Raw genomic sequence first — 23,253 nt, 5'->3', positions numbered from 1 at the left:
ACAAAGGCAAGCCATGTATGCCCATCTTTTCCTGCCAGGCTGGCACTCAGCAATACCAAGGCAAGTAACAAAAGATGCTTTATTTAGTAAAAACTGGTGAGTGTGGACAGGGCATGGCAAGTGTGCAAGGGCTGGAGGTGGGAGGGTCAGGGGTCTACAGCACAGCTGGAATGTGACTCCGGACTGAAGAGCCAGAGGTCAGAAGACTTGAAGTAGGTGGTTCTTTGGTAACTTATCACCTGCTAGTCTACAGGCTTGGTGAGGCTCAAGAGTCCCTGAGGGTTCCGAGGCCTGGCCAGCAAGTGGGGGGACTTGTCCTTGGCAAGCCGAGGGATGCCCCATCCCCAGAGCAGCAGGAATTCCTGGGGATGGGCTGAAAGCACCTGGACAGCGAGCAGCCTTCACACCGGGCCCACAGCTCCAGGCTGGCCTTCAAGCTGGGGATGTCCCGGGTGGAGAGAGATCCAGAAACTTGGGTGCATCACCTCTTTGGCTCCATCACTCGAACATGAGAAAAGCCAGCAGGAGAACTCAGGTGGGAGCCCAAGTTTATTCTTGCTGGGTTACCAAAAGGATTAAAAAAACACCCCTCCAAAAAAAAAAAAAAGAAGAAATAAAAGATAAAAAATCCCAAAGCTGCCACGGATCATCATCTCAGTAGCTCTAGCCCATGGGGTTAGGCTCCCAGTCAAGGGAACCTCTACTTCCCTACCTGAATTAGACGTAATTCTTAGTGGGGTACTCAGAGGGACCCTGAGGGGTGGCATGCGGGGCAGAGGCTGAATAGCGGGCTATGTAATGGCTGGAGCCCCGGGACCCCCCAGAGGGGCAGGTGCAGCACAGCAGCCCCCCACCCAGCAATAAAAGGCCAGAGGCTGCCCAGCCCAAGTAAAGGGAGGCCCCCAGTTCCCGCTTTTGGGCCTCAGCCACCAGGGGATTGTAGAAATCCTGGATGATGGTGTGGGCTGTCCAGCAGATGGGGATCAGAGTCAGGACCCCTGAGATGACAAAGATGATCCCAGAGGTGAGCACCAAACGGGCCTTGGAGTCCTTGTCTTCCACGCAGGTGGTGCACTTGGCCCCGGCAAGGTAGACCAGCAGGCCGAACAGGGCCAGAAGGAGAGTGATGACAGAGAGGGCCCGGGCAGCCTGAAGGTCCTGGGGCAGCGCCAGCAGCGAGTCATACACCTTGCACTGCATCTGGCCGGTGCTCTGCACCACGCAGGACATCCACAGCCCCTCCCACACCACTTGGGCCACCACGATGTTGTTGCCAATGAAGGCAGTCACCTTCCACAGGGGCAGGGTACAGGACACCAGAGCATTCACCCAGCCAAGCATTGTCAGAATGATCCCTAGGATTTGCAGACCAGCAGAGGCCATGGTGAGGTTGAGGCTGAGGTTGAGAGGAGCTGCAAGGGGGGACAGAAGCAGAAGCAGAGTAATATTAAGATGGCTGACCCAGACCCTTTGTTCCCAGTGAGTGCTAACCCCCATGCCCCGTACTGTGGCCACAAGACAAAACACCAAGAGTGTGAACCTGGTCCTATAATGTAGGCAAGGCACACTCCCCAAGCCTCATTTTCTCATGGGCAAAAAACAAGCATTTATTTGTTCCCCTAGTTGTAACAAGCACTGGTTTATTAAGAGGGAATAAGCAACCCAATTCTGGCTGTTTTGAATGTAAATGAAATACAGATGATAGTCCTTGCTCTCAGCCACTTTGGGTACATTTTATCAAACTGCAAAGTGGAAAAGAGAGGACGAAACAACAGAGTAAAATTTCCAGGTGGATTCCACGGGGCACAGAGATGGTGGGTCAGCTCTTGCCATGTCTTTCAGTCTCAAAACTTGTCAACTTCAACACCAAGATTAGAGATCTAAGCTTCTTCCCACCACCCAACAACAAGAGTGTCCAAAACCTTCACCCCAAATTGGTTCCACACCCCCAGGCAGGTGGTTACTGGTTTGACCATAACATCCTGGGCTCCCTGTGGACGTAAGCCACCACCTGGGCCAGGCCTTCCCCAGCCCAGCCCCAGTCCAAGCTGGGAGGGGCAAGAGATGGAAAGAACAAGGAAACAGCTCTCCCACCCAAAGGCACCGCCTTCCCCCTGGGTCTTGCTCTTCTGTCCTCTGTGAGGGGCCGCAGAGCATACTCCCAAGGTTGGGGACACTTTCTTGTATATTCTTTGCCCAAATACCACTCTCTCAAGAAACAACCCCTTAAAAGGAGCTAAAACCTCTGGGGTCTGAGCAGTAGCCAGCTACTCTGCAGTGGCCCTGGCCCCCGCCCCTACCTGGCTCCCCTCATGTCCCACTTCCCGTTAGGGAGCTCCATGGGGATCAGTTCTGTTCAGGCCCCTGAGGCGGCTTTCCTCTCTATTGTCCAAAGTTCCCCTACAGTGCTTGGACCTAAACTTCACACCGTCTTCAGTAAGTGTGGCAGGGCTGACTCCATTCCTCACTGGCACCCAGCCCCAGACCCCGGCAAGCTCCCGACTTCGGGGGAGATCCAAAGCGGTGGGCCAGCCCCAGCTCATCCCAACCCGGTTGTCAAGCCCCCCAGGCCCCCACGCGGGCCTCCCGGCACCTCTGCCCTCCGATAGTGCCCCTACCCTCAACCCCTTCCACACACTATCGGCTCCAACCGGTCGGAGAGCGCCCACTTCTGCTCTCGATCCCCACTTCCCTTCAGAGTCCGGCCCGAGGTAGGGTATCAAGGCTGCGCCAGCAGCAGGGTCAGCGCCCCAAGTGAGGGGGAGGGGGAAACCCACCCCGGAGAGTAGCGCAGGTGGGGGAGGGGCGCCTGAGTTTCGGTGCCTTTGTCCCGGGGAGGGGGGAGGGGCGTTTAACCCTTCCAAGCCTGCCGAAGGACCCGATCAGCTCCCGCGGCTTTGGTGCTGCCCCCGCCCAGGGGCTCGCCACCCCGAGATCAGTCCAAGTTCCCTACAAGCTGCCCACCCACGCCTCGCGCCCCTGCGCCCCGCTCCTCTAGACGTCTACGTCCTCCCCAGTGCGCACACCTCCCCCAGCCTCACCTGCAAAAGAGACCTCAGACCTTTCCTGGAGCCCGCCGAGTGCGGAAATGGGGGAGGAGGCGGGGGGCTTTAAAAGGCAGTGACGTCACTGGACCACCGCCCAGGGGAGGGGCAGAGACCCCGCGTGAGACCGCGGCGGGAGCGCAAATCCCAACCTCGTCGGTCGGCGGCGCTCGAGCTTGGGCCGATGCGCCCGCATCCAGGACCGGTGCGGGCACTTCTGCGGGCTGAAGTCGGGGCCCGCGGTTGGTCAGGTAGCCGGACGTGTTGCTGACTGTAGCCCGGCTCTTCGCTTCTCCACTTACTAGCGCTGTGACCTCGGGAACTCACTAACCTCGAGCTTCAGTTTCATTCCCTGAAAGATGGAGACAAGCCCACATTTTACAGTGTAACTATGTCCCGTGTCGTAATGTTGAAATTAAAGGGCACATTTTTTAAATTGTTATTATTTTTAATTATGTAGCCCTTTAAAAAAAGCTGCAGTTATCTGTGCGATGGGTTGTTTTTGTTTCGTGTCTGATGTCCCCTTAACACACACTTCCTGAACTTGAGCACCCAAAGGGCAGGTTGAGGTCTGTGCCCCTGCAGGGTCTCAATCATTAGCGCACCGAGACCATGTTTGTTGAGCGAATGACCGAACTGAGCGGACCAGGCGGGGCTGGCGGTCCAGGCACGGATCGCGGGGCGGGCCAAGGCGACAGACCCGCCCCGGAAGGCGGGGGCGGGGGCGGGACGGCCACTGTGGGTAGCGGCCGGCGGGCAGCAGGCCCAGACGGCAGCACCCGCTGAACGCGCACCATGGTTCCCGGCTCGCTGCGCCCGCTGCTGAGACTCCTCGTGCTGGGGCTCGGGCTGGCGCTGCTGCGCGCTGCAGCCGGGGAGCGGATGCCCGGTAGGCCGTGCGCGGGGCCGGAGCTGGGCGGGAGGGCGTGGGGGATGGAGAGTCGGCGTTGGCGGTCCGAACTGTGGGGACTAGGCGGACCTCCAGGTCCTGGGTCAGGTGGTCTCCAGACCTGGCTTTCCCCTGACCGGGGAGCTCCCGTCTCAATCCAAACTTCATCCGCAGGCCGGGCCTCAGTTTCCCGCCTGTCCACCTGAGTGGGGGTGGGGTTCTGTCCTGAAAGTCCGGACTCGGAAGTGGAGAGAGAACGAAGTTTGAGGGCGGGATGTCCTGTCAGGTCAAGGGGCACGCCCCCAGCCTGGTCAGTACCGGGTCTTCCCAGCCCTAGTGACTGAAGATCAGGGGGCTGGGAGACGGTGCCGAGAGGCACGAGGGTCTTTGCCCCCTCTACCATGTGGGGTGCCCCCTTCCATCCGGTGACTTAAGTGCCCAGCTATGCGGGGGGAGGGACCCGGGTCGGGCCCAGTGCCCAGGAGTGAGTCACCCGCCGGTGGCGGTGTGTGTATGGTGGGGGGGAACCTGACCCCCCAGTGTCCCGCGCTATGCCCCCTCCCCCCGCGCTGGCGTGTCCCGGCCGGGCCTTGCGGTCACCTGTGAGGAATGCGGGGAGAGGGCGCCGGTGACTCACGTTATTCGAGCCGGCCGACCCTGACCTCAACCCCCAGAATAGCCGCGCCCCGCCCCAGCCTCTGACCCCGCGGCCCCCTCCCCAGGCACCACCCCCTGCTCTCGCGGCAGCTCCTGGAGCGCGGACCTTGACAAGTGCATGGACTGCGCGTCGTGCCCAGCGCGACCGCACAGCGACTTCTGCCATGGCTGTGAGTGGCGGGTGGGATCAGAGACGAACGGACACCAAGTTGGGGGAGAGCGTTGCCGGGATGGAGAGAACAGCAGTGGGCTTCACATCTGGGGAATGATGGGGCAGGCGGGAGTGAGGAAGGGACTTAGATCAGGGTCAGGGCCACTACCGGGGAAAGGCTTGAGGCGCAGATCGAGGGGGCGGGGCTCGTCCACAGAGGGGCGAGGTCTGACTTCGAGTCCCGGCACCAGGTGCTGCTGTCCCTCCAGCCTCTTTCCAGTTGCTGTGGCCCATCTTGGGGGGCGCTCTGAGCCTAGCCCTTGTGCTAGGACTGCTTTCCGGCTTCCTGGTCTGGAGAAGGTGCCGCAGGAGAGAGAAGTTTACCAGTACGTACGCCCGGCCCACCCTCCCGTGCCCAGTCACTCCTCAACACTTCCCCAGCTCTTGACCACCCCTCTTCTTACCTTGCAGCCCCCATAGAGGAGACCGGTGGAGAGGGCTGTCCTGGCGTGGCCCTGATCCAGTGACAGTGAGCGCCCCCTGCCAGCAGGAGGCCCCACCCACTCATCATTCATTCATTCATTTTGGAGCCAGCCCCTGCCTACCAAAAACAGCCGGAGTTAGGCTGTTCCAACCACAGGGGTGTGGAGGGATGCGGGATGGGTCAATCACTTCTCTGGGGCCTGGACCCAGACTTCAGAGGAGGCTTCCAAGGTGTCTGACTGCCCTGTCTGTGGCCCCAGCGCAGACACAGAGATCCATGCTGGCTCCCTCGATACCTGACACCAAGGAACTGCAACATTTGCACAAGGGGTTCCCAACCCCCAGCCATGGCCTGGGGGCCAGGCTGACTTAAGGGAGACACCAGACCAGGCTCCACCTCTCAGAAGTACTGAAATTCCACCAAGGGAGTCTCAGCCTGGGGGGTTAGGGACCTGTTCCTAACACTAGAGGGCTGGCCCTCTAGGGGGCCGGCCCTCAGACACTGCCCCTCCCCCAGCCCCCAAAGGGGAGAAATATTTATTTTGGGGAGAACATTTGGAGGGGAGGGAGAATTTATTAATAAAAGAATCTTTAACTTTAAATGGTTCGGAGAGTGGCATGATCCCCAGCCGACTTCCCAGAGCTGGAGGGAGGAATGAGTCACCGCGGGGGCGGGGGTGAGGCTGTGACTCACACATTCTCAATGCCTGAGCCCAGCCTGCCAGGGCCTGGCCAGGCCCTGACCGTTTTTTCCAGGGAAGATCTTGAGAAACCCCAGAATCCAATGCCCCAGGCTTCCCTCACCCCTCTTCCAAAAGGCCCCAGGTTCCAGACTGAAGCCTTCATTTGCTCAGCAATCTTTATTTAGTTCTGGGGGTGCAGTGCCTCCCTCCCAGGCTCCTGACCCTCCCACCCCAGGGCTCCATGAGGTTCCTCTGTTGAGGTCCTGGTACCCAGAGGTCTGGTCTGAGGATAAACAGGACAGCTGGTCTCTTTGTGAGGGTGCAGTTCTCCTTGTGGGGAAGAAGGAAGGTGGGCAGGGGGCACTGCCTGCCAGCACTCAGAACTCCATTATGTCCCCAGCTGGGGTTGGAGGGTAGTGGGGTGTAGGGTTGTCTCCCAGCCTCAACAGCCGGAGGGCCTCAGGGATCAGGTTCCCAGGATAGCGCCAGAGAAGCAGCTCAGAGCAAGGGCTCCTGGAAGAGGAAATGGCAGGATGGGGCTGAGGTTGGCCTGAGAGCCACCTCCCATCAGGTCCAGGTCCTCAGGGGCTCTTCGGCTGCCAGCACCTTCCAAGGAGCCAAGATGGGAAACAACAGAAGTTGGCTAGAAGCTAAAAATAGCAGGATGAGGCAGGGCCTAGGGGTTGGCTCCCAGGACTAGGTGTGGTTCTCCAGACGGCCCAGACAGTGGACGATGGACAGAGAATGGTGCCTACCTGAGTGGAGGCAGAGCTGGGGGGAAAGCCATGGCGCGACTGCAGTAAGGGTGGTCATTGTGCAGGCTGAGCCGAGAGAAGTGGGTGGCCATGTTCTCTTCTGACAGGAACTGTTTGCGCAGGGGCTCCCTGGGAAGAGATGGGGAGGCAGGCAGGCTGCAGTTTCAGAAAGGAGGCAGTCTGATGGTGACCTGAGGTGACAGAAGTTTTGTTGGGAGTCCCTCCCTGCCCCCAAACTCACTGCTCCTCCTCCAGGCGCCGCTTGGTGCTCATGGGCACAGCTCCTCCGATAGGGGAGCTGAGAAGAAAAGAGAGCCAGGTGCACCCCACCCTCTTGGCCCCATCCCGAGGCTCTGCCCTCCTGAGCCTGCAGCGTCAGCCAGTACCCGCCAGCCCATCTCAGCTGACACCTAAATTACCCCCATCTCGTGAGACATCCATCAACCTGCCTCGGAAATCTCACTTCATGCCCAAGCCTTGCCGACTAGCCCACCTCATGTCATCCTACAAGAGCAGCCTTGAGCCCACAGCCAAAGCTCCTGCGCCCTTGGGCCAGGCCCACCCGGGCCCTCACACACACCTCGCGTCCAGGCCTCGGGACGTCCCCGAAGCGGCCCGCGAGTCGTGCTGGGCCCGACCCGGGGAACCTCGCTTTAGGGGCTGCTGCAGGATCATTGGGTTTCGGGATCCTGCGGGCAGAGGGGTGGGAACTGGGCGGCAGGGGCGTGGCCAAAATAAGCGTGGCCAACCGAAAGGGGCGTGGCTCTGGACTCGCGCGCAGTGGCGAAGTTACGCGCAGGCGCAGAACGCGACCAGCCGTGGCAGGAAGGCGGGTGGGTTTGGCTCGGAGGGGTGGAGGAGGGGATCTGGCGTAGCAGGATTGCAGCGGGCGCCACTTAGTGTCAGGTATCTTCGCAGCGGTCGCCTCGGCTTCTGGGGCTCAGGGTCCCACGCAGCGGCAGCCTTCGAGCCGGACCGTCTAGCGCTCTTGGCGTGGTGGGGCGCCCCGAAGAGGAGCCGCTCGCATGCACATCCGGACTCGCGAGGCTGAGTCGTGCGCGGAGCACTCTGGGACTTGTAGTTCTTCAGATGGAGCGAGCTGTGCCGCAAGCGATGCCTTTGGGTCAGGTGAGGCGGGCATCGTGCGCGGTGACTTCTGGGGTATGTAGTCCATGTCCGGCTCGGAAAGGGGGCGGGCAAGGAGTCGTGCCCTGAGCCCTGTTTTGCGTGGGTTGTTAGTGGGACTCGGACTGTGACCCAGGGGCGGAGAAAAACCCAAAAATACCTGACTAGAGCTCAGTGTGATCTTCTCTATTTGGGTAATAGCCATTTTTTAAGCACTTTCTGTGAGGCACCTATGCCAAGCTCTTTACGTACATTTCTTCAACCAATCGTGACAGAATCTCCCGTGAGTTCCATTTGACAGTTGAGGCAACTTGAAGCACAGGCTGGGTGCTTGCCCAGAGTCCTGCTATGCATCACGCTTCAACTCGCCCCTTACTCAGCCTCTTCTTGGGGCCACCCCCAGGACTTTATGGGCAGGTGCCCGCTCCGTGGGCTGCCTTAAAGGAGGGTTGAGAAGGTAGGGGAAGCAGGAAGGAGCCTGTGGGTCAGAGGTCCCAGACAGCCTTCATTCAGCCTTTCCCCACAGATGGAAGTGTTTCAGGCCCTGGAGCGGCTGCACATGACTATTTTCTCCCAGAGTGTCTCTCCCTGTGGGAAGTTCCTGGCAGCTGGCAACAATTACGGACAGATAGCCATCTTCAGGTACTTTGTCCCTGTTCCCACCACCCATTTGCTTTGTAGTGTGGCCCTGCTGGGACTTATGTCCCCTGCTGATTCTCAGCATCCCCTCCCCTCTCTCTTCAGCTTATCTGCTGCTTTAAGCTCTGAGGCCAAGGAGGAAAGTAAGAAGCCCGTGGTGACCTTCCAAGGTGGGTACAGCCATGGAGTCTGGCTTAGGGACCCCCACAGTAGAGAAGGGGAGCAGGAAAGGATCACTCCGGTTCTGTACTTCCATTTAGCCCATGATGGGCCTGTCTACAGCATGGTCTCCACTGATCGGCATCTGCTCAGCGCTGGGGATGGGGAGGTGAAGGCCTGGCTTTGGGCAGAGATCCTCAAGAAGGTAAGCAGTATGGGGTCGGGGGAGGGCTGGGATGCCTAGCCCCAGGGAGAGCCTTTCAGATCACCCAGTGTTTCTCTCCATGAAGGGCTGTAAGGAGTTGTGGCGGTGTCAGCCCCCATATAGGTGAGCCAGGGCCATGTGGGCAGAGGGCACGTGGGGGGTGAAGGTACTGTTTCACCAAAACTGACCCTGCTTTCCCTCCCCCAGGACCAGCCTGGAAGTGCCTGAGATCAACGCTTTGCTTCTCGTCCCCAAGGTCTGAGCCCTTTGTGACTGGGGCTCTACCCTGCCCTTTTCTTGGCCCATACTTTGATCCTTTTCTCCTCTGTTCTGATTTGACTTGACTGCTAACCTCACCCTTTCTCCCTTTTTAGGAGAATTCCCTCATCCTGGCGGGGGGAGACTGTCAGTTGCACACGATGGACCTTGAGACGGGGACCTTTTTGGTGAGCAGGTTGTGGAGCTGGGGCAGTTAAGGTCTGGTGGTGGTGGGAGGCATTCTTTCTGGATCTGGTCCTAACACTGCCCCTGTCCCTGCAGCAGGCCCTCCGGGGCCACACAGACTACATCCACTGCCTGGCACTGCGGGAGCGGAGCCCCGAGGTGCTGTCGGGTGGGGAGGATGGGGCTGTGCGGCTTTGGGGTAAGGGAGCTTCTGCTTGGAGGGAAGATGGTGGTGAGGGAAGCTGGGTGCAGTAGAGTATATCTCATGGTTCTTCTCCCACAGACCTCCGCACGGCCAAGGAGGTCCAGACCATTGAGGTCTACAAGCACGAGGTGAGGGCATGCCTGACTCCCTGTCCTCTCTTCCTCCTCCCTGGGCATCCCACGCATCTTCAATTCCTCCCTCCCAGGAGTGCTCAAGGCCCCACAATGGGCGCTGGATCGGATGTTTGGCAACTGACTCAGACTGGATGGTGAGCTGGGCAGAGTGCAGGATAGGGTGGCAGCTTGAGACCTTACAGGCTGAGGGCCTGTAGCTCATGGTGGCTGGGAACCCCCTGCCTTTCTGCCTAGGTCTGTGGAGGGGGCCCAGCACTCACCCTCTGGCATCTCCGCTCCTCCACGCCCACCACCATCTTTCCCATGCGGGCCCCACAGAAGCATGTCACCTTCTACCAGGACCTGGTGAGGCCCTATACCTTGCTGTGCTACCCATGCCCAACTTCCCTCTCCAGCCCTGGTCCCTGAACCCCTTCCCTGTCCTCTACAGATTCTGTCAGCTGGCCAGGGCCACTGTGTCAACCAGTGGCAGCTTAGTGGGGAGCTCAAGGCCCAGGTGCCTGGCTCCTCCCCAGGGCTGCTCAGCCTCAGCCTCAACCAGCAGCCAGCAGCTCCTGAGTGCAAGGTGCGTCCTGCAAGGGGCTGTGGGGGTCGTGGGAGGCCAGGTACCGGGGCACGTCAGTCACCTCCCTCTTGCCTCCAGGTCCTGACAGCCGCAGGCAACAGCTGCCGGGTGGATGTCTTCACCAATCTGGGCTACCGTGCCTTCTCCCTGTCCTTCTGACCTCTGGTAGCAGCCACACTGTCCCAGGGATCTGAGTGCTTTTTTTTTATACAAATAAAATGTCAGGCTTTTCTGCCATGTGTTTTCTATTCAAGAATGGAGGCAAAGTCGGTATAATGATTTATATATTACTCTGATTTTGATACATAAATACCCCCCCACCCCTGCCCCGGAGCATGCCAGAGTCGGGGGGGTCTAGTGCTTAGAAAAGACAGACCTACATAGACTTGAAAGACAGCCCTGCTCCACCTGCCCCTGACACCCACCTGGGGCCCTTGGCCCCCAAAGCAGGCCCCTGCTCCCGGGGCGGGGAGGGCATTAGCCCCCTTTGGAAGACAATCGGGGCCCTGCGGCTCCAATGGTCAGAAGAGTAAAGTGAGCCAGAGGGGGCATGAGCGGCCCCCTTGGCCCGGCCCTCAGGTCCTTCGAAAGAGGTTGCTGAGAAAGCCGCCGGCGGGCCCAGGGCCCAGGCGCAGCGAGAAGCGCGGCGTGGGGCGGCGCGGGGCGGCTCTGGCCGCGCTCTGCTCTTTCTGGCGTTGCAAGCGCAGCTGCTGCCCGATCACCACCTGCATGTCGTCCTGCGGGCAAGGCAGCAGGGCGGGAGGGGCGGGTCAGCGTGCCGGTCCCGCCCCGCTGGGCTCGCCCGCGTGCGGTCCCGCCCCTCACCTGCCAGGCCTCCAGCTCTTGCGTCAGCGCCACCTTCTGGCGGATGGTGCGAAGAAGTTCCCGGGAGAGGGAGTCCCGCTCCAGGGAGACGCGGCTGAGCTCCAGGGACAGTTCGAGGGCCCTGCAGGCAAGCGGCGCAGAGAGCGGGTCTGAGGGCTCTGGGAACTCAGCGAGCAGGGGGATGGGGGGCTCTTGGACCTGGGCGGGAGTGGGGGTTGCTAACGCCGAAACCAAGGCGGTCAGAGGGGATAATTATAGCGTGGATAAATGAGAGGCCCAGAAGGGCTTGCAGCCGCTCTAGGGCTATGGTGGAAGCTGGCGGAGGCTCACTTGTTCACCGCCTCGTCCCGGTCGGAGAGGGCGCCGCTTAGGGCCTCCTCGGGGTCCTCTTGCACTCTTAGCTCCTTCTGCCTTTGCATTTCCTCCCGCAGGGACTGTAGCTCAGCCCGCTGCAGCGTGACCTGCGGGCAGGAGAGGGCCAGAGAGGCAGGCAGGCCCCTGGGTCTCAGCTCCTGTTCTTACTGGCAGCCAGGCTCGAACTCTTCTGGCCCTCCCCTGCCTGTTCTCCAAACACCCCAGAGAGCTATGGCCCTGTGCTGGAAATGAGAATTCAGGGTGGGCTGGGTGGGTGTGTAAGCCTGCATGTGAGACTAAGGAGGAAGTGTGGTCCAGGAAGTCTTCCTGGAGGAGGTGGCATACAGGCTGGCTCTTGAAGCATGACTGCAAGTTTGTTGGGACGATGCAAGCAGAAGGGGATTATTGGGCAAAGGCTCAGGTATATATGGGAAAGAGGATCTGGTACTGGGAAAGACTCAGCATCTATGTTCCCCCCTCCCCACCTCATCCTGCAAGCGGGCTACTTCCGCCTCCTTCTCCTCCAGTATCTCCCCTGGGCTCAGGGATGCTTGCTTTTGGGGAGGTTCCAAGCTCTCCTGGGATGAAGGCTGTTGGCTGGACGTCTCTTGCAGCTCCGCGGATGCAGTGGTCTGTTCACAGAATGGTCAGTGAGGTGTTTAACTTATAGGGAAGGGAAGAGGGGCAGTTTGCAACCCCCCGGATGGGCCGCCTGGGGGCTGGTGGGCCGCGCGCTCACCGGGGCGTCTCCGCGTCGGTCAGTGTGATGGTCCTGGTCCCCATCGAGGCTATGAGCAAGCTCCGACTGTAGGGAGGCTCCAGACACATCGGCGTCCTGGAGGCGCGACTCCTCCTCCAGCTCGGAGACTCGGCGCTGCAACCTCCGCAGGGCGCTCAGCGCCTCCCCGGCCTCGGAGCGCGCGCGTTCCAGCTGCCAGCAGACAGGAACAGGGAAGCATGGGCGGTCAGCCAGGCGCTTCCGCGTGCTCGTCCCCCGGTCGGCCCGCAGGGGGCGCCGGCGTGCGCGGAGAGCGAGGCAGCCGCGCGCAGTTCCCCACGGTAGAAACCAACTTCCTCGCCTATAAAGTAGGGCACTGACTTTAAAGTCCCCCGTCACCGTCCTTGCAGCCCCACCCCATCAGGTCACCTCGCAGAGGACCCCTTCCCGGACCGGTCTGCCTTCGAGCTCAGTAGTGCCATCATCCCGCGTTCACTGATGCTTCTAAGCCGACGCAATGCAGAACGCCTGACACCCTCACCGCAGCCCTGTGCCTTACCATCCCGACAGAAGGGGAAACGGACGTATCTGCTAGAGTCAGAGGGCTTCCTGGGATAAGAACCTCAAAGCACGAACTCCTGAGGTCTCACACAGAAGGCCATGCTACCTCTTTTCATTGCCTTTTCTCCATCTGCACTGCCCCAGACCTGGTCCAGGTCCCCATCCACTGTGGCTTGAGCTCTGGCCTCAGCCCTCTTCCTGGCCTCCCAGCTGCTGCACTCTGATGCACTTTAAGAGTGTACCACCCCTGCTCAGTACCCTTCCCTGGCTCCCACCTGCCCTTGGCTAATGCCCATGCTCTTATGGCCCAGCTGCTGGGGTTCCCAGTGGCTGCCAGGAACCCCCGAGGTTATGGCTGAGGCCCAGCCCCACTGGTCACCTCCAGGCTGTGCTCCCGTCTCTCTCGCCGCAGTAGCAGCAGCTGCTCGTGGGTGACCTGAATCCTGCCCTGGCCCTTCTCCACCTCCTCACGTAGGCCTCGGATCTGGGCCTCCAGGTCCTGCCGGCGGCTCTGCAGCATTTGGTTCTAGGAAGAAGCCTCAGAGCTGCAGGGGAGGCTGCTGGGCCAGTTGCAGATAGCCCCCAGCCCAGCCTCCCTGGCTCACTAGGCCCCCACCCAGCCCCAGCCGCACTCACCTCCCCCTGTAGACTCTCCAGCTGTGTCCTCAGCTCTGCCCCAGCCAGGGCCTGAGCCTGGCACTGCCCCCGAAGGCCATCAAGTTCCCTCTGAAGTTCCTGCTCAGTCTGGGAGGCCTAGGGAGAAGGCAGAGGAGCCTCAGCAGGCCCATGCCTCCACTCCAAGGCCAGCAGCACGCCCACCTCCACCGGACCCAGCATCTGGGGTCAGGGCTGTCCCACCTGGGCCAGCTGCTGGCTGAGCCGAAGGTTCTGCTCACTGAGTTCACTGAGGGCCTGCGCTCGCTCGCGCCCACTGTCCTGCTGCTCTGAGAGCTGCTCCCCCAGCTGTGCCCGCAGGGCCTCCACGTCCCCCTCCAGCTCCACAGCCCTGGCCTCCCACTCGGCTCCCTGAGCTGCCAGGCCCTGGCGGAGCTCATGGTTCTCCTGTTGCAGCCGCTGTGGGGGCCAGGACAGAGGGTCAGAGACAGAGGGAGGAGACCGGACACAGTAAGAGACCAGGATGGAGAGACCCACAGAGAGGGAGACTGAGGCGGGTATGAAGCAAGAGGGAAGACAGCTGGGAGGAGGCGGGCAGAGGAGGAAACCCAGAGACTGAGAGAGGAAGGAGGGGAACCAGTAGGGAGAAGTTTCCAGGCCAGACGGGGGGACTGACCCCTGACTGGAGTGGAGCGAGGTTCCCTGTTGACCCCACTCACCTCTGGCTGCCTCCTGGGCTTCTGGACCCGAGGTTGCAGGCGTCGTTTCTGGCGCCTGAGTCTGGCAGAATTGAAGCCCCTGCCCATGGCCTCATACACCTGTGCCATGGCCTCTGGAGGTTCAGCCTCTGCCCAGCCCCTCCCAGCCCGCTCCCTCTAATTAACCCTCCCAGCCCCACCTGGGCCCCAGGCCACTGCCTGCCCTCCCCAAAACCTGTCCAATCAGCGGGGGAATGCAGTGGCATACCCAGATGCCCAGCCTGGCAGGCAGGCATGTGGGCTGCCCCCCACTCTCCCCAGACTCTCGCAGCAGGAAGATGACGCTAAACATGGTTGCTACAACTAGCAGGCATTCCTGGGAGCCCTGCACCTGTGCTTCACCTCTGTTATTCCATTTAGTCCATTTCAGTTAGAATTGTTAATTTCCTCGTTTTACAGATGAGGATGTAGGCTCAGAGAGGGTAAGTGCCTTGTCCAAGGACACACAGTGAGTAAGCAGAGCAGGGATTCCAACCCAGGCAGCCAAGCCCTTAACCAAATACCGTGAGGTCAGCACAGCTCGAGGTTAAGCCGGCCAGTTGGGGGTCTGGTTGTCCTGGCCTGTACCCAGGTTTGCTGCTGTTTGTGGTCAGGCAACTCCTTCAATATTTCTAAGTGCCATCCATCTATCCATCCAGTATTTGCTGAGCTCAAGCTCCTCTGTTGTGGGGTCTGGCTGTGAGCAGGGAGCGAGACCACCAAGTTCCCTGCCTCAAACAGCTTACAGTCCAGAGGGCATAGGTGAATGGACATGGGCTTGAAGTAGGTAATTTCAGAGGAACAGAAAGGGCTGTGGAGAAGCCCTGGGAAGTGAAAAGGGGCAGGGGATGGGAGGGTGAGGGTGCTTCAAGGAAAAGGTAACGTTTGAATTGACTCCTGTAGGGCAAGAGGAAAGAGGGCTGCACACAGGAAGAGCAAGTACAGAGGCCTCGGGGGAACAAACTTAGGTTACTCAAGGAACTGAAATGGGGCCCCATCCAAGGGGTGGCACCTCCCCTCCAGCAGACATGAGGTCAGAGAGGAGGCACTTGAGGACTCTGAGGCCCTGGTGAGGAGTTCCTGTCCCATTCTAAGTGTGATGGGAGCTGTTGGTAGATTCTGGGACTGAAATCTGATCGGCAATTTCTGAAGATCCCTCTGGCTGCCTGGTTGAGTGTGGGCTCCAAGGGGCAAGGGAAAAAGCTGGGGACGGAGGAGGCGGCCTCAGTGTCAAGGGCGGAAGCAACGTTGGCTGCAGAATTGAAGACCAGCCTCTGCAACATCTGGAGGCTACAGAGACCATGAAAGTGGGGAGATTCAAAATCTAAAAGAAGAATCAATAGGGCAGCAGATGTGGGAGAAGAGAGGCCATGGAGGTGCTCAGGCTCCAGTCCTGAGGTGGGGAGCCAGGATGGTGACCACAGATGATGGGGTCACAGAATTAAGAACGCCACTTGTGCTGAGATGCCCATTAAGTGGCCTAATGAAGAGTTCCAGTTCAGGGCAATAGTTGGGGCTGGCAACATGGATACAGAAGCCGGTGGTATCCCGGGAGCCAGATGTGACCCCAGAGTGAGAGTGTGGCTGACAACGGTGACCTGGCAGAGGGCAGACTGCCCCTGGACTCACACGGAGGGGTGAGGACTGACAGATGATGTGTGGGAGGTGCTTAGCCCAGAACCAGGCAGGGAGGAGCACCCAGTAACTGTTGGCTGGGGTTGGCACTGCTGAGAAGCTGCAGCCAAGATTCAGAGAGGGCCAGCAGCTTACCCAGGGTTACACAGCCAGGCAGGGGTCTGAACTCAGGGCTTAACCACCGGGCAGCACTGTCAGGGGCACCAGGCCCGGCCTGAACTGTTCTTCCCGAGGCATCCCCCTGCCCTCCCCTTGCCCACCCACCTGGCCCCTGCCCACCTCTAGTCCCCGTCCTCCCCGCCCCTGCTGCCAGCTCACTTCCTCGCGCTCCAAGTGCTGGATGCTCAGCGCGTCCAGCTGCCGCTGCAGCTCCTCGTTGCGCTCCAGCAGCATCTTGCCGAGCTCCGCAGCCAAAAGCAAGTCTTTCTCCTTCTGCTGCAGCTGCAGGGCCAAGTCCTCAGGCTCCTCAGGGCCCGGGCCCCCTCCCAGGAATGAGTCCCGCCGCTCCAGCACAAAGGGGAAGAAGCCCTCGTCGCCACTGGGGGAGCCGCCCCCGGATAGCAGCCCCGACGGGAAGCTTGGCCCTTCTGGGGAGCTCATGGTGCCTGCAGCGTCTGCGGGGCAGGTAGGCCAGTGGAGACAGGTCACTGCAGGACACTCTACTCTGTAGCCCGATGGGGCTCGCCTGCCGGCCAAGACTTGGCCCTCCCAGTCCTGCAACCAGGGCCTTCTGGGGCCACAAAGGGTTAATGATCTGTTTCTTGGCCAAACAGCTCCGTTAGTACCCCAGGGTAAACTGAGGCAGGGAAAAGGAAATGAGCTGCCTCTGGGACACATTCTTTGTCCCCAGGAAATCTTCCCCCAGTGCTCCGGAATAACAGGTCACCCTGCCAACAGTCCCCTCCCCGAACCCCAGCCCCGCTGTTCAGGCTCCCAGCCCCTCAGGAGCAGGGAGTTAGTCTCCCAGAACCCAGGTTGTCAGGGACTCAGGACCCAGGGTTGAGTTCAGCCCCTTCTGGGAATCCAGGGCCTTGGGAACTTAGGTGTCCTGAGCCCTGGGCTCCCAGAACACTAGCCGCCTCCTCTTCCCGCAGCCCAGCTCCCCAGCTCCCCACCCTCCCAGGCATCCTGGCCCTTCCTCTCTATTTTCTGTGCACCCAGGTGTTGGTCCCCATCTCCCGGGGCCTGGGTGTCCAGCCCCTCAGCCCCCCTCCTCTGGAAGGCGGCCCCAGCGCCCCGCCTTTCCCAGGGCGCGGGTGTCAGCCCAGGGCAGGGCGAGGGAACAGGTTGTGCGGGCAGGCTGCTGCCCTGCCGCTCAGGTTGCTGTTTACTTCCCGGCCCGCCCCTGGGGATGGGAGCCTGGTGGCGGCCTAGGGCCGCCCAGAGCCTGGCAGTTCAGGGACTCGGGGAGGGAGGGGACCCACTGGGCCCCGGCACTCCCCCCCCAGTCCTCCGGAGGTTCCCCCACCCCCTACGCACGCACACACACACCTGTCCCTCACTCTCCTCCCTTCGACAGGTGTTTAAGTCCAGTTCTACCCTCAGGGCGCAAATGTCCCGATGGTCCCAGCCCAGCTGACCCAGGCCGGCCCGGTGTCTCCCTGACGTGCGCCCTGAGGGCCCGGCCCCGCTCTGGAGCCCCGGGGGCGGTCCTCCTCCCGCCCCCCGCCTCCCGGCACCGAACTGCCTTTTAGCCCCTCAACCCAGGCGCCAGGGCCCCAGCCGGCGGCCCCCCGGCCCCACGCGTCCGAAGCCCAGCCGCCGGCGCCCCACGGCCGTGTCCTGCCGCAAGCTCGGAGGGCGCCTGTCCTCGGCGTCCCCTTGGCTCTTACCCGCAGACGCCGGGCTCCCTCCGAGGTCCCAGCGGTCCCTGATCCCCGCTTCCGGAGGCGGCGCCAGGTGTGCTGCCGCACAGGTGAGGGGGCGGTGCCGCGGGCGGGGCAGGGGCGCCCCCTGGTGGCCGGAATGGCAAGGTGGGGCCGAAGGAAAGTCGACTCCACCCACCTCTGAGGCACTAGCCCATTTTAATGCCATCGGAAACGGCAGGGCCCATTAATTGAGCACCTACTGTGTACAGTCCCCACGCTGAACATAGACATCAGCTCGTTTATTAACAGTGATAACAAATCCAACAGGTATTAAGCACTCAGTTAAAGTAAGTTCTATAGGCATAACTTGCTTACTTTCATGACATCCTGATGAAGCAGGAACTATTATATTCCCATTTTACAGATGAGGAAACTGAGGCACACGGAGGCTCTGCTTGGGGGTCACATGGACAGAGCTTGAATGTGAACCTCACAAGGGTCATGTCAGGGTGTGCACCGTACTCGGCTTCGCATGCTGAGAAGGGGACAGCAGAGTGACTTGCCTGGGGCCAGACTGCAGCCTGTGTGTACCACACCTGAGCTATCACTTCCAAGGTTTTACAGGGCTGGTGCCATGCTCCAGCCGGGCAGAGGCCTGGCTATGGGGACAGGAGGATCTGGGGCTGGGTCTCAAGCTGGGACAAGCTTTCCTGTCAGCACAGCAGGGGTGCCAATGCCCTTTGCAACGGCCTGAGGGATGCACTGCCTACTGAGGCCACTCTGTGCTCCCACAGCAGCTGCCGGGACAGCCCAGTGGGCTCTGGAGGCTGCAGACAGCCCAGCCTCCCTTTGGCGCTGCTGCCTGAATCCCTCCAAATGCTGGGGTGACCCTGGGCACCACCCACACCACAGCCCCACCAGACACACCTTTCCTGAGCCTAGGAGGCTGGGCTCACCTGGAGATGACACAGTCAAGGCCCATTTTCCGGGAGGGTCACAGGCCACCCAGGAGCTGGGAGGGCGTGTGGACCTGTAAACAGAAGCAACCAGTAAAGCAAAATGGCCCAGAGCCTTGGCTCATGGGCCCTGACATCTCATGGCTTCACCCCAAGTCCTGGTTTGGCCACTTACCAGCTATGTGAGCCTGTGTCGTTGAGATGATTAAGCTCTGCAGCCTCGGTTTCCCCATCTGTGAAACGGGGGTGATAATGGTTCCTAGCTTACAGGGTCATGAGGATTAAGTGAGGGTCAAGTGCCAGCACTTAGTCCTGCTAGTGACCCTCACTCAGCATGGCCAGAAGTAACTCACCACACATGTTCCAACGTGCTTCCTCCTCGCAGCCATGCTGCGAGGTCATCCATCCACAGACAGGGAACACACTCGGGGAGGCCAGTGATGGCCTGTGCTTACATGGCAGATTCCTCATCCCACCCTGGCTGGTCCCAGCCCCAGCCACTCTTTGGACATTTGAATCTGGCGCCCTGCCTCCTCTGAACCCAGGGGTTCTAGTCTCCAGCCACCTGGCCCACTGATTCCCTCGCCCAGCCTCTGCTGATCCCAGGAGGAAGGTGGATAGGAGACACAGAGCGGCCCCAGGGAAGGCCTAGGGAGGCTGCCCTGTGTCCAGGTGAAGGAGAGGGTGATAACCCAGCTCTGCCTGCCCTCCATCCAGACCCCAAACAAGCCAGGGTCCTGGGGCCTTCAGGCCCTTGCTCAGCCCGGCATGTTCTCCTCACCTTCCCAACACTCTGGTGGGCCCCTAGTATTCCAAGTCTTGGTCTGGGGTGTTTTCCCTGGGGAAGCTTTCACAGACTGCACAATATCTCGGGCGGTGTAGGCTGGGTATCCTGAGGACAGCAGAATGCCCCTCTGCCCGCCTGCCCCCACCACAGAGGCAGTGGGAATGGCACAGTTCCAACAAGGGTGCCTCCAGGCATTTCCAGCAGGGACAAAGTCTATGAACAATAAGTAGTACTCTTGGGAGCATTTAAGACCTTCCAATAAACAATTTCACACCGAATGCACTGTTCTACAGCTTGCCATTTCCATTCAACTTGATGTCTACAAATTTTTTCCCAACTTAAAAAAAGCAATCAGCCTTATTGCATAGGTATTGGTTTCCTAGGACTGCTGTAACAAATCGCCTCACACTCGGTGGCTTAAACAACAAAAAATGTATTGTCTTCTGGTTCTGGAGGCCAGAACTTGGACATCAAGGTGTGGGGAGGATTATTCCTTCTAGAGGCTCTGAGGGTAAAATCCAGATTCCTTGCCTCTCCCCCAGCTTCTGGGGGCCGCTGGCCGTCTGTGATGTTTCTTGGATTGTAGACGCTTTGCTCTCATCTCTGCCTTCATCTTCACGTGGCCTCCCTCTCTGGGTCTCCTCTGCGTCCCTGAGTCTCCTCTCTCTCTCCTCTCTCTTGTAAGCACGCCAGTCACTGGAGTTAGGGCCCATCCTAAATTCAGATGATCCCTTCCTGACATCTTTAACTTACATCTACAAAGACCCTGTTTTCAAGTAAGGTCCCATTCTCAGGGGCTGAAGGTTAGTACATCAACATTTTTTTGCAGACACAATTCAATCCATACAAGGAATAATTTTTATATAATAACCTTCACTATTTTTAAGTGTTTCAGTTAATGAGTTTTTGACAGATATATGCAATCGAGCAACCGTCAGCACAAACATGACATAGAATGCTGTCATCCCCGAAAAAGCCCCGCATGGCCCTTGGCAGCCGGCCTCCCCCCGACCCCCAAGTCCGCAGCAACCACTGGTCTGTTTTCTGCCGCTATCATTTTGTCTTTTCCTGAATGCTCTCTAAATGAAATCATATACAGTAAGTGGTCTTCTGTGCCTGGCTTCTGTGACTTAGCATGATGTTACTGAGATTCATCTGTGTCATACATGTCAGTGGAATCAACTGGTTTGAAAACTTCAAATCTAAAGAAAAATTTCAGGAATAAGATAACAAACACCCACTATTTGGCTCACAGTTGTGAGTGTTTCGCTACATTTATGTCTCTCTTACACTGCACACAGTGCGCGGGTGTCAAAATTTAATAATAATAATAATAATAAATAAATAAAATAGCCCCCTTGTCTTCTGATGTGTCTTTTAAGACACTGACTTTTTTTTTAAATTTTATTTTGGTATCATTAATCTACAATTACATGAAGGACATTGTGTTTACTAGGCTCCCCCTTTCACCAAGTCCCCCCCACATACCCCTTCACAGTCACTGTCCATCAGCGTAGTAAGATGCTGTGAAATCACTACTTGTCTTCTCTGTGTTGCACAGCCCTCCCCGTGCCCCACACACACACACTATACATGCTAATTCGCAAGGCCCCCTTTCTTTTTTTTTAATGGAGGCAGCTGTTTTCCAGAATGTTTCTAAGGTTTATCCAGCATCCTGGATTTAGTTCGTTCTTAACAGCTGTGTGGTATTTCATCCAATGTTTATGTCCCAACTTATTTCCCTACTCTCCTGTCAATGAACACTTAGTCTTTTGGCACATTTTCAGTGTTATAAACAACATTCTAATGCACATCCTTGTACACAGATCTCCATGGACACCTGGGTGGGAGCTTCATGCTGTCATCCACCTAGAAGTGGAATCAGTGGGCGGCGGTGAGCTGACGATCTCTTGCTACATAAAACCATCCCACAACTTAGAGGCTTAGAACAGTTTGATTTTCTCTCTCGCAGTTCTGGAGATTGGCTGGTTCTGCTGGGGGTGAGGGGGATCTTGCTGCTCGATCTCATGCAGGTGCAAGTAAATGGTGGCTGGGGCTGAAGTCATCAGCAGGTCTCTCTGCTCCTGTGTCTGGCCCTGGGCTGGGCCGCTGGATGAGCTATAGAGAGCACGTCACTCACCATGCAGCCTCTGCCTATAGCCTGCATAGATTTCTGCACAGTATGGTTGCCCCAGATTTCTCACATGCCAGCTGACTTCCCCCCAAAGCAAGCTTTTGAGAGGCCTCAACAGAAGCTGCAAGGCTTCTTTTTTTTTAAATTAATTAATTAATTGTTTTTATTAAGGTATCATTGATATACACTCTTATGAAGGTTTTCATAAGAAAAACAATGTGGTTTTTCACCCTTATTATCGAGTCCCCCCCACACCCTATTGCAGTCACTGTCCATCAGTGTAGTGAGACGCCACAGAGTCACTCTTTGTCCTCTCTGAGCTACACTGTCTTCCGCGTGACCCCTACACACCATGTGCACCAATCATGATACCCCTGCACATGGTGTGTAGGGGTCCCTCCCTACCCACCCTCCCACACCCCTCCCCTTTGGTAACCGCTAGTCCCTTCTTGGAGTCTGTGAAGTCTGCTGCTGTTTTGTTCCTTCAGTTTTGTTTCGTTGTTATCCTCCACAAACGAGGGAAATCATTTGGTACTTGTGTTTCTCCGCCTGACTTACTTCACTGAGCATAATGCCCTCCAGCTCCATCCATGTTGTTGCAGCTGCAAGGCTTCTTCGGAATCAGCCGTGGAGGTCCCGGAGCCACCACCGCTGTGCTGTCCTGCTGACCGGGCAAGTGGCTGAGGCTGGCCCAGGATTGGGGCAGAGGCTTATAGTCCACCCCTCAGCGGCAAGGGTCAGAGAATGTGCAGGCATCTTTTATCTACCAAAGAGGCTGTACTTGTCAGCTCTATTAAGTACTGCCAAACTTGTTTCCAAAGTGTAGTTAGTAATTTACATTCTGTACTAAAGACTCTGACTCCATTTTTGGTGTTTGACTACTGACAGCCTTAGAAAACCCCGCACCTCTCTCTTGAGCTCCATGTCTGGACAAGTTGGTAAGAAAGCACTGGTGCTCTGTTGTCTCTCTGGCACTGGAGGGAAATTTAAATCAGGAGAGCCCCGGCCAGCGTGGAGGGGTTCTCAGCCCAGCTTCACCCCCTAAGCACAATGAAGGCACCTCCTGCTCTCTCAAGTCGCCTCAGGCCCGCTCGGAGCCAGCCCTACTTCCCACGAAAGGCCTCATTACGTGAGTAATCAATCTCATCATTTCATTTGATGCAAGTGGCCTCATCTGAACCAAATTTTGTGTGGAGGTTGACCCCATTCTGGGTCAACCACAGAACACAGTCCTATCAGCAGAGTGTGAATTTCACTGGCCCACACCTGGCTGATACTTGGCATCATCAGACTTTAAAATGTTTGCCAATCTGATGTCAAACATGGTGTGGAATAACAGAAAAGAAAATATATTGGTTTATGCCCCCAGTTCCTGGCACAGAGTTCCTAACACTCATGTAAATAGGGGTGCTAAGAGAAGTGGGGTTTTCTTTACAGTGATGTCAGTGAACTGGGATTTGCTAGAATGGCGCTGGCTTGTGGCAACATGTGGCTCGGGAAGAACATTTGATTCCTGGTGGCCATACGGTCGCCCATGGTGTGGAACAGCATGTGTTATGCACAGTTACTAAAGGTAAAAGTTACCAGTGGAATTCAGAGATAGACCCAACTCCTGGGGATCTGGCTCACAGTGTGCTTAAGGAAATGAAAACTAGGTTTAAAAAAAAAAAGGTATATTACTTGATCTCTTGGTTATCTGTAACAGCCAAAATGCCATTTAAAGAGAATGCTGGGTTGAACTTTGATGCTAGACTGAGCTCACATTTTGGGGAGTCTGAACTTTGGCCACTAGTCTCTAAGCCATCCCTCAAGGGAAAAGTTATGCAGGGATAGCAGAAAGTCCCTCTGAGACTTTTTTTTTAATTAATTAATTAAATTTTTTTGTTGAAGAACATTATGTTTACTAGACTCTCCCCTACCCCAAGTCCCCCCCACAATCCCCATTACAGTCACTGTCCATCAGCACCCTCTGAGACTTTTGACCA

The 23,253-nt window shown here is 58.0% G+C and overlaps 5 protein-coding genes across 16 annotated transcripts; 2 read left to right on the top strand and 3 right to left on the bottom strand.

The window, feature by feature from the left end:
* Positions 1-71: 71 nt before the first annotated feature.
* Positions 72-3,655, bottom strand: CLDN6 (claudin 6). 2 transcript variants are annotated; one of them, XM_017656039.3, is made up of 2 exons: positions 3,042-3,655; positions 72-1,412 (listed from the first exon to the last, which is right to left on the bottom strand). In XM_017656039.3, the coding sequence occupies exon 2, from the start codon at positions 1,381-1,383 to the stop codon at positions 718-720; it is 666 nt and encodes a 221-aa protein (XP_017511528.1). In that variant the 5' UTR covers positions 1,384-1,412; positions 3,042-3,655; the 3' UTR covers positions 72-717. The 2 variants fall into 2 exon arrangements, with proteins under 2 accessions (XP_017511528.1, XP_017511529.1); XM_017656040.3 differs by having other exon boundaries at positions 3,197-3,655.
* Positions 3,656-3,775: 120 nt separating this feature from the next.
* Positions 3,776-5,495, top strand: TNFRSF12A (TNF receptor superfamily member 12A). Its single transcript, XM_017656041.3, has 4 exons — positions 3,776-3,933; positions 4,656-4,760; positions 4,993-5,127; positions 5,213-5,495. The coding sequence occupies exons 1-4, from the start codon at positions 3,840-3,842 to the stop codon at positions 5,266-5,268; spliced, it is 390 nt and encodes a 129-aa protein (XP_017511530.1). The 5' UTR covers positions 3,776-3,839; the 3' UTR covers positions 5,269-5,495.
* Positions 5,496-6,065: 570 nt separating this feature from the next.
* Positions 6,066-7,502, bottom strand: HCFC1R1 (host cell factor C1 regulator 1). 3 transcript variants are annotated; one of them, XM_017656032.3, is made up of 4 exons: positions 7,243-7,502; positions 6,904-6,960; positions 6,663-6,791; positions 6,066-6,420 (listed from the first exon to the last, which is right to left on the bottom strand). In XM_017656032.3, the coding sequence occupies exons 1-4, from the start codon at positions 7,335-7,337 to the stop codon at positions 6,285-6,287; spliced, it is 417 nt and encodes a 138-aa protein (XP_017511521.3). In that variant the 5' UTR covers positions 7,338-7,502; the 3' UTR covers positions 6,066-6,284. The 3 variants fall into 3 exon arrangements, with proteins under 3 accessions (XP_017511521.3, XP_017511523.1, XP_017511522.3); XM_017656034.3 differs by lacking the exon at positions 6,904-6,960 and having other exon boundaries at positions 6,663-6,853; XM_017656033.3 differs by lacking the exon at positions 6,904-6,960.
* A 155-nt stretch (positions 7,503-7,657) lies between these two features.
* THOC6 (THO complex subunit 6) lies at positions 7,658-10,370 on the top strand. 5 transcript variants are annotated; one of them, XM_017656030.3, is made up of 13 exons: positions 7,658-7,790; positions 8,314-8,429; positions 8,532-8,596; positions 8,687-8,790; positions 8,876-8,913; positions 8,998-9,046; positions 9,165-9,236; positions 9,331-9,433; positions 9,518-9,567; positions 9,645-9,707; positions 9,808-9,918; positions 10,004-10,138; positions 10,217-10,370. In XM_017656030.3, the coding sequence occupies exons 1-13, from the start codon at positions 7,752-7,754 to the stop codon at positions 10,295-10,297; spliced, it is 1,026 nt and encodes a 341-aa protein (XP_017511519.1). In that variant the 5' UTR covers positions 7,658-7,751; the 3' UTR covers positions 10,298-10,370. The 5 variants fall into 5 exon arrangements, with proteins under 5 accessions (XP_017511519.1, XP_036880355.1, XP_036880354.1 ...); XM_037024460.2 differs by having other exon boundaries at positions 7,659-7,790; positions 8,365-8,429; XM_037024459.2 differs by having other exon boundaries at positions 7,692-7,823; positions 9,334-9,433.
* A 35-nt stretch (positions 10,371-10,405) lies between these two features.
* On the bottom strand, positions 10,406-17,550 carry BICDL2 (BICD family like cargo adaptor 2). Of its 5 annotated transcripts, none has more exons than XM_017656035.3 (10): positions 17,416-17,550; positions 15,902-16,197; positions 13,455-13,670; positions 13,233-13,349; positions 12,976-13,122; positions 12,057-12,248; positions 11,803-11,949; positions 11,294-11,424; positions 10,964-11,084; positions 10,406-10,875 (listed from the first exon to the last, which is right to left on the bottom strand). In XM_017656035.3, the coding sequence occupies exons 2-10, from the start codon at positions 16,181-16,183 to the stop codon at positions 10,714-10,716; spliced, it is 1,515 nt and encodes a 504-aa protein (XP_017511524.2). In that variant the 5' UTR covers positions 16,184-16,197; positions 17,416-17,550; the 3' UTR covers positions 10,406-10,713. The 5 variants fall into 5 exon arrangements, with proteins under 5 accessions (XP_017511524.2, XP_036880351.1, XP_036880350.1 ...); XM_037024456.2 differs by lacking the exon at positions 17,416-17,550 and adding an exon at positions 17,075-17,380; XM_037024455.2 differs by lacking the exon at positions 12,976-13,122.
* Between the last annotated feature and the right edge of the window lie 5,703 nt (positions 17,551-23,253).

This window comes from Manis javanica, chromosome 10, assembly GCF_040802235.1.
Source record: "Manis javanica isolate MJ-LG chromosome 10, MJ_LKY, whole genome shotgun sequence".
NCBI lineage: Eukaryota > Metazoa > Chordata > Mammalia > Pholidota > Manidae > Manis > Manis javanica.
The sequence above is the reverse complement of the archived record's forward strand: the minus strand, read 5'-3'. Positions and strand labels throughout refer to the sequence as shown.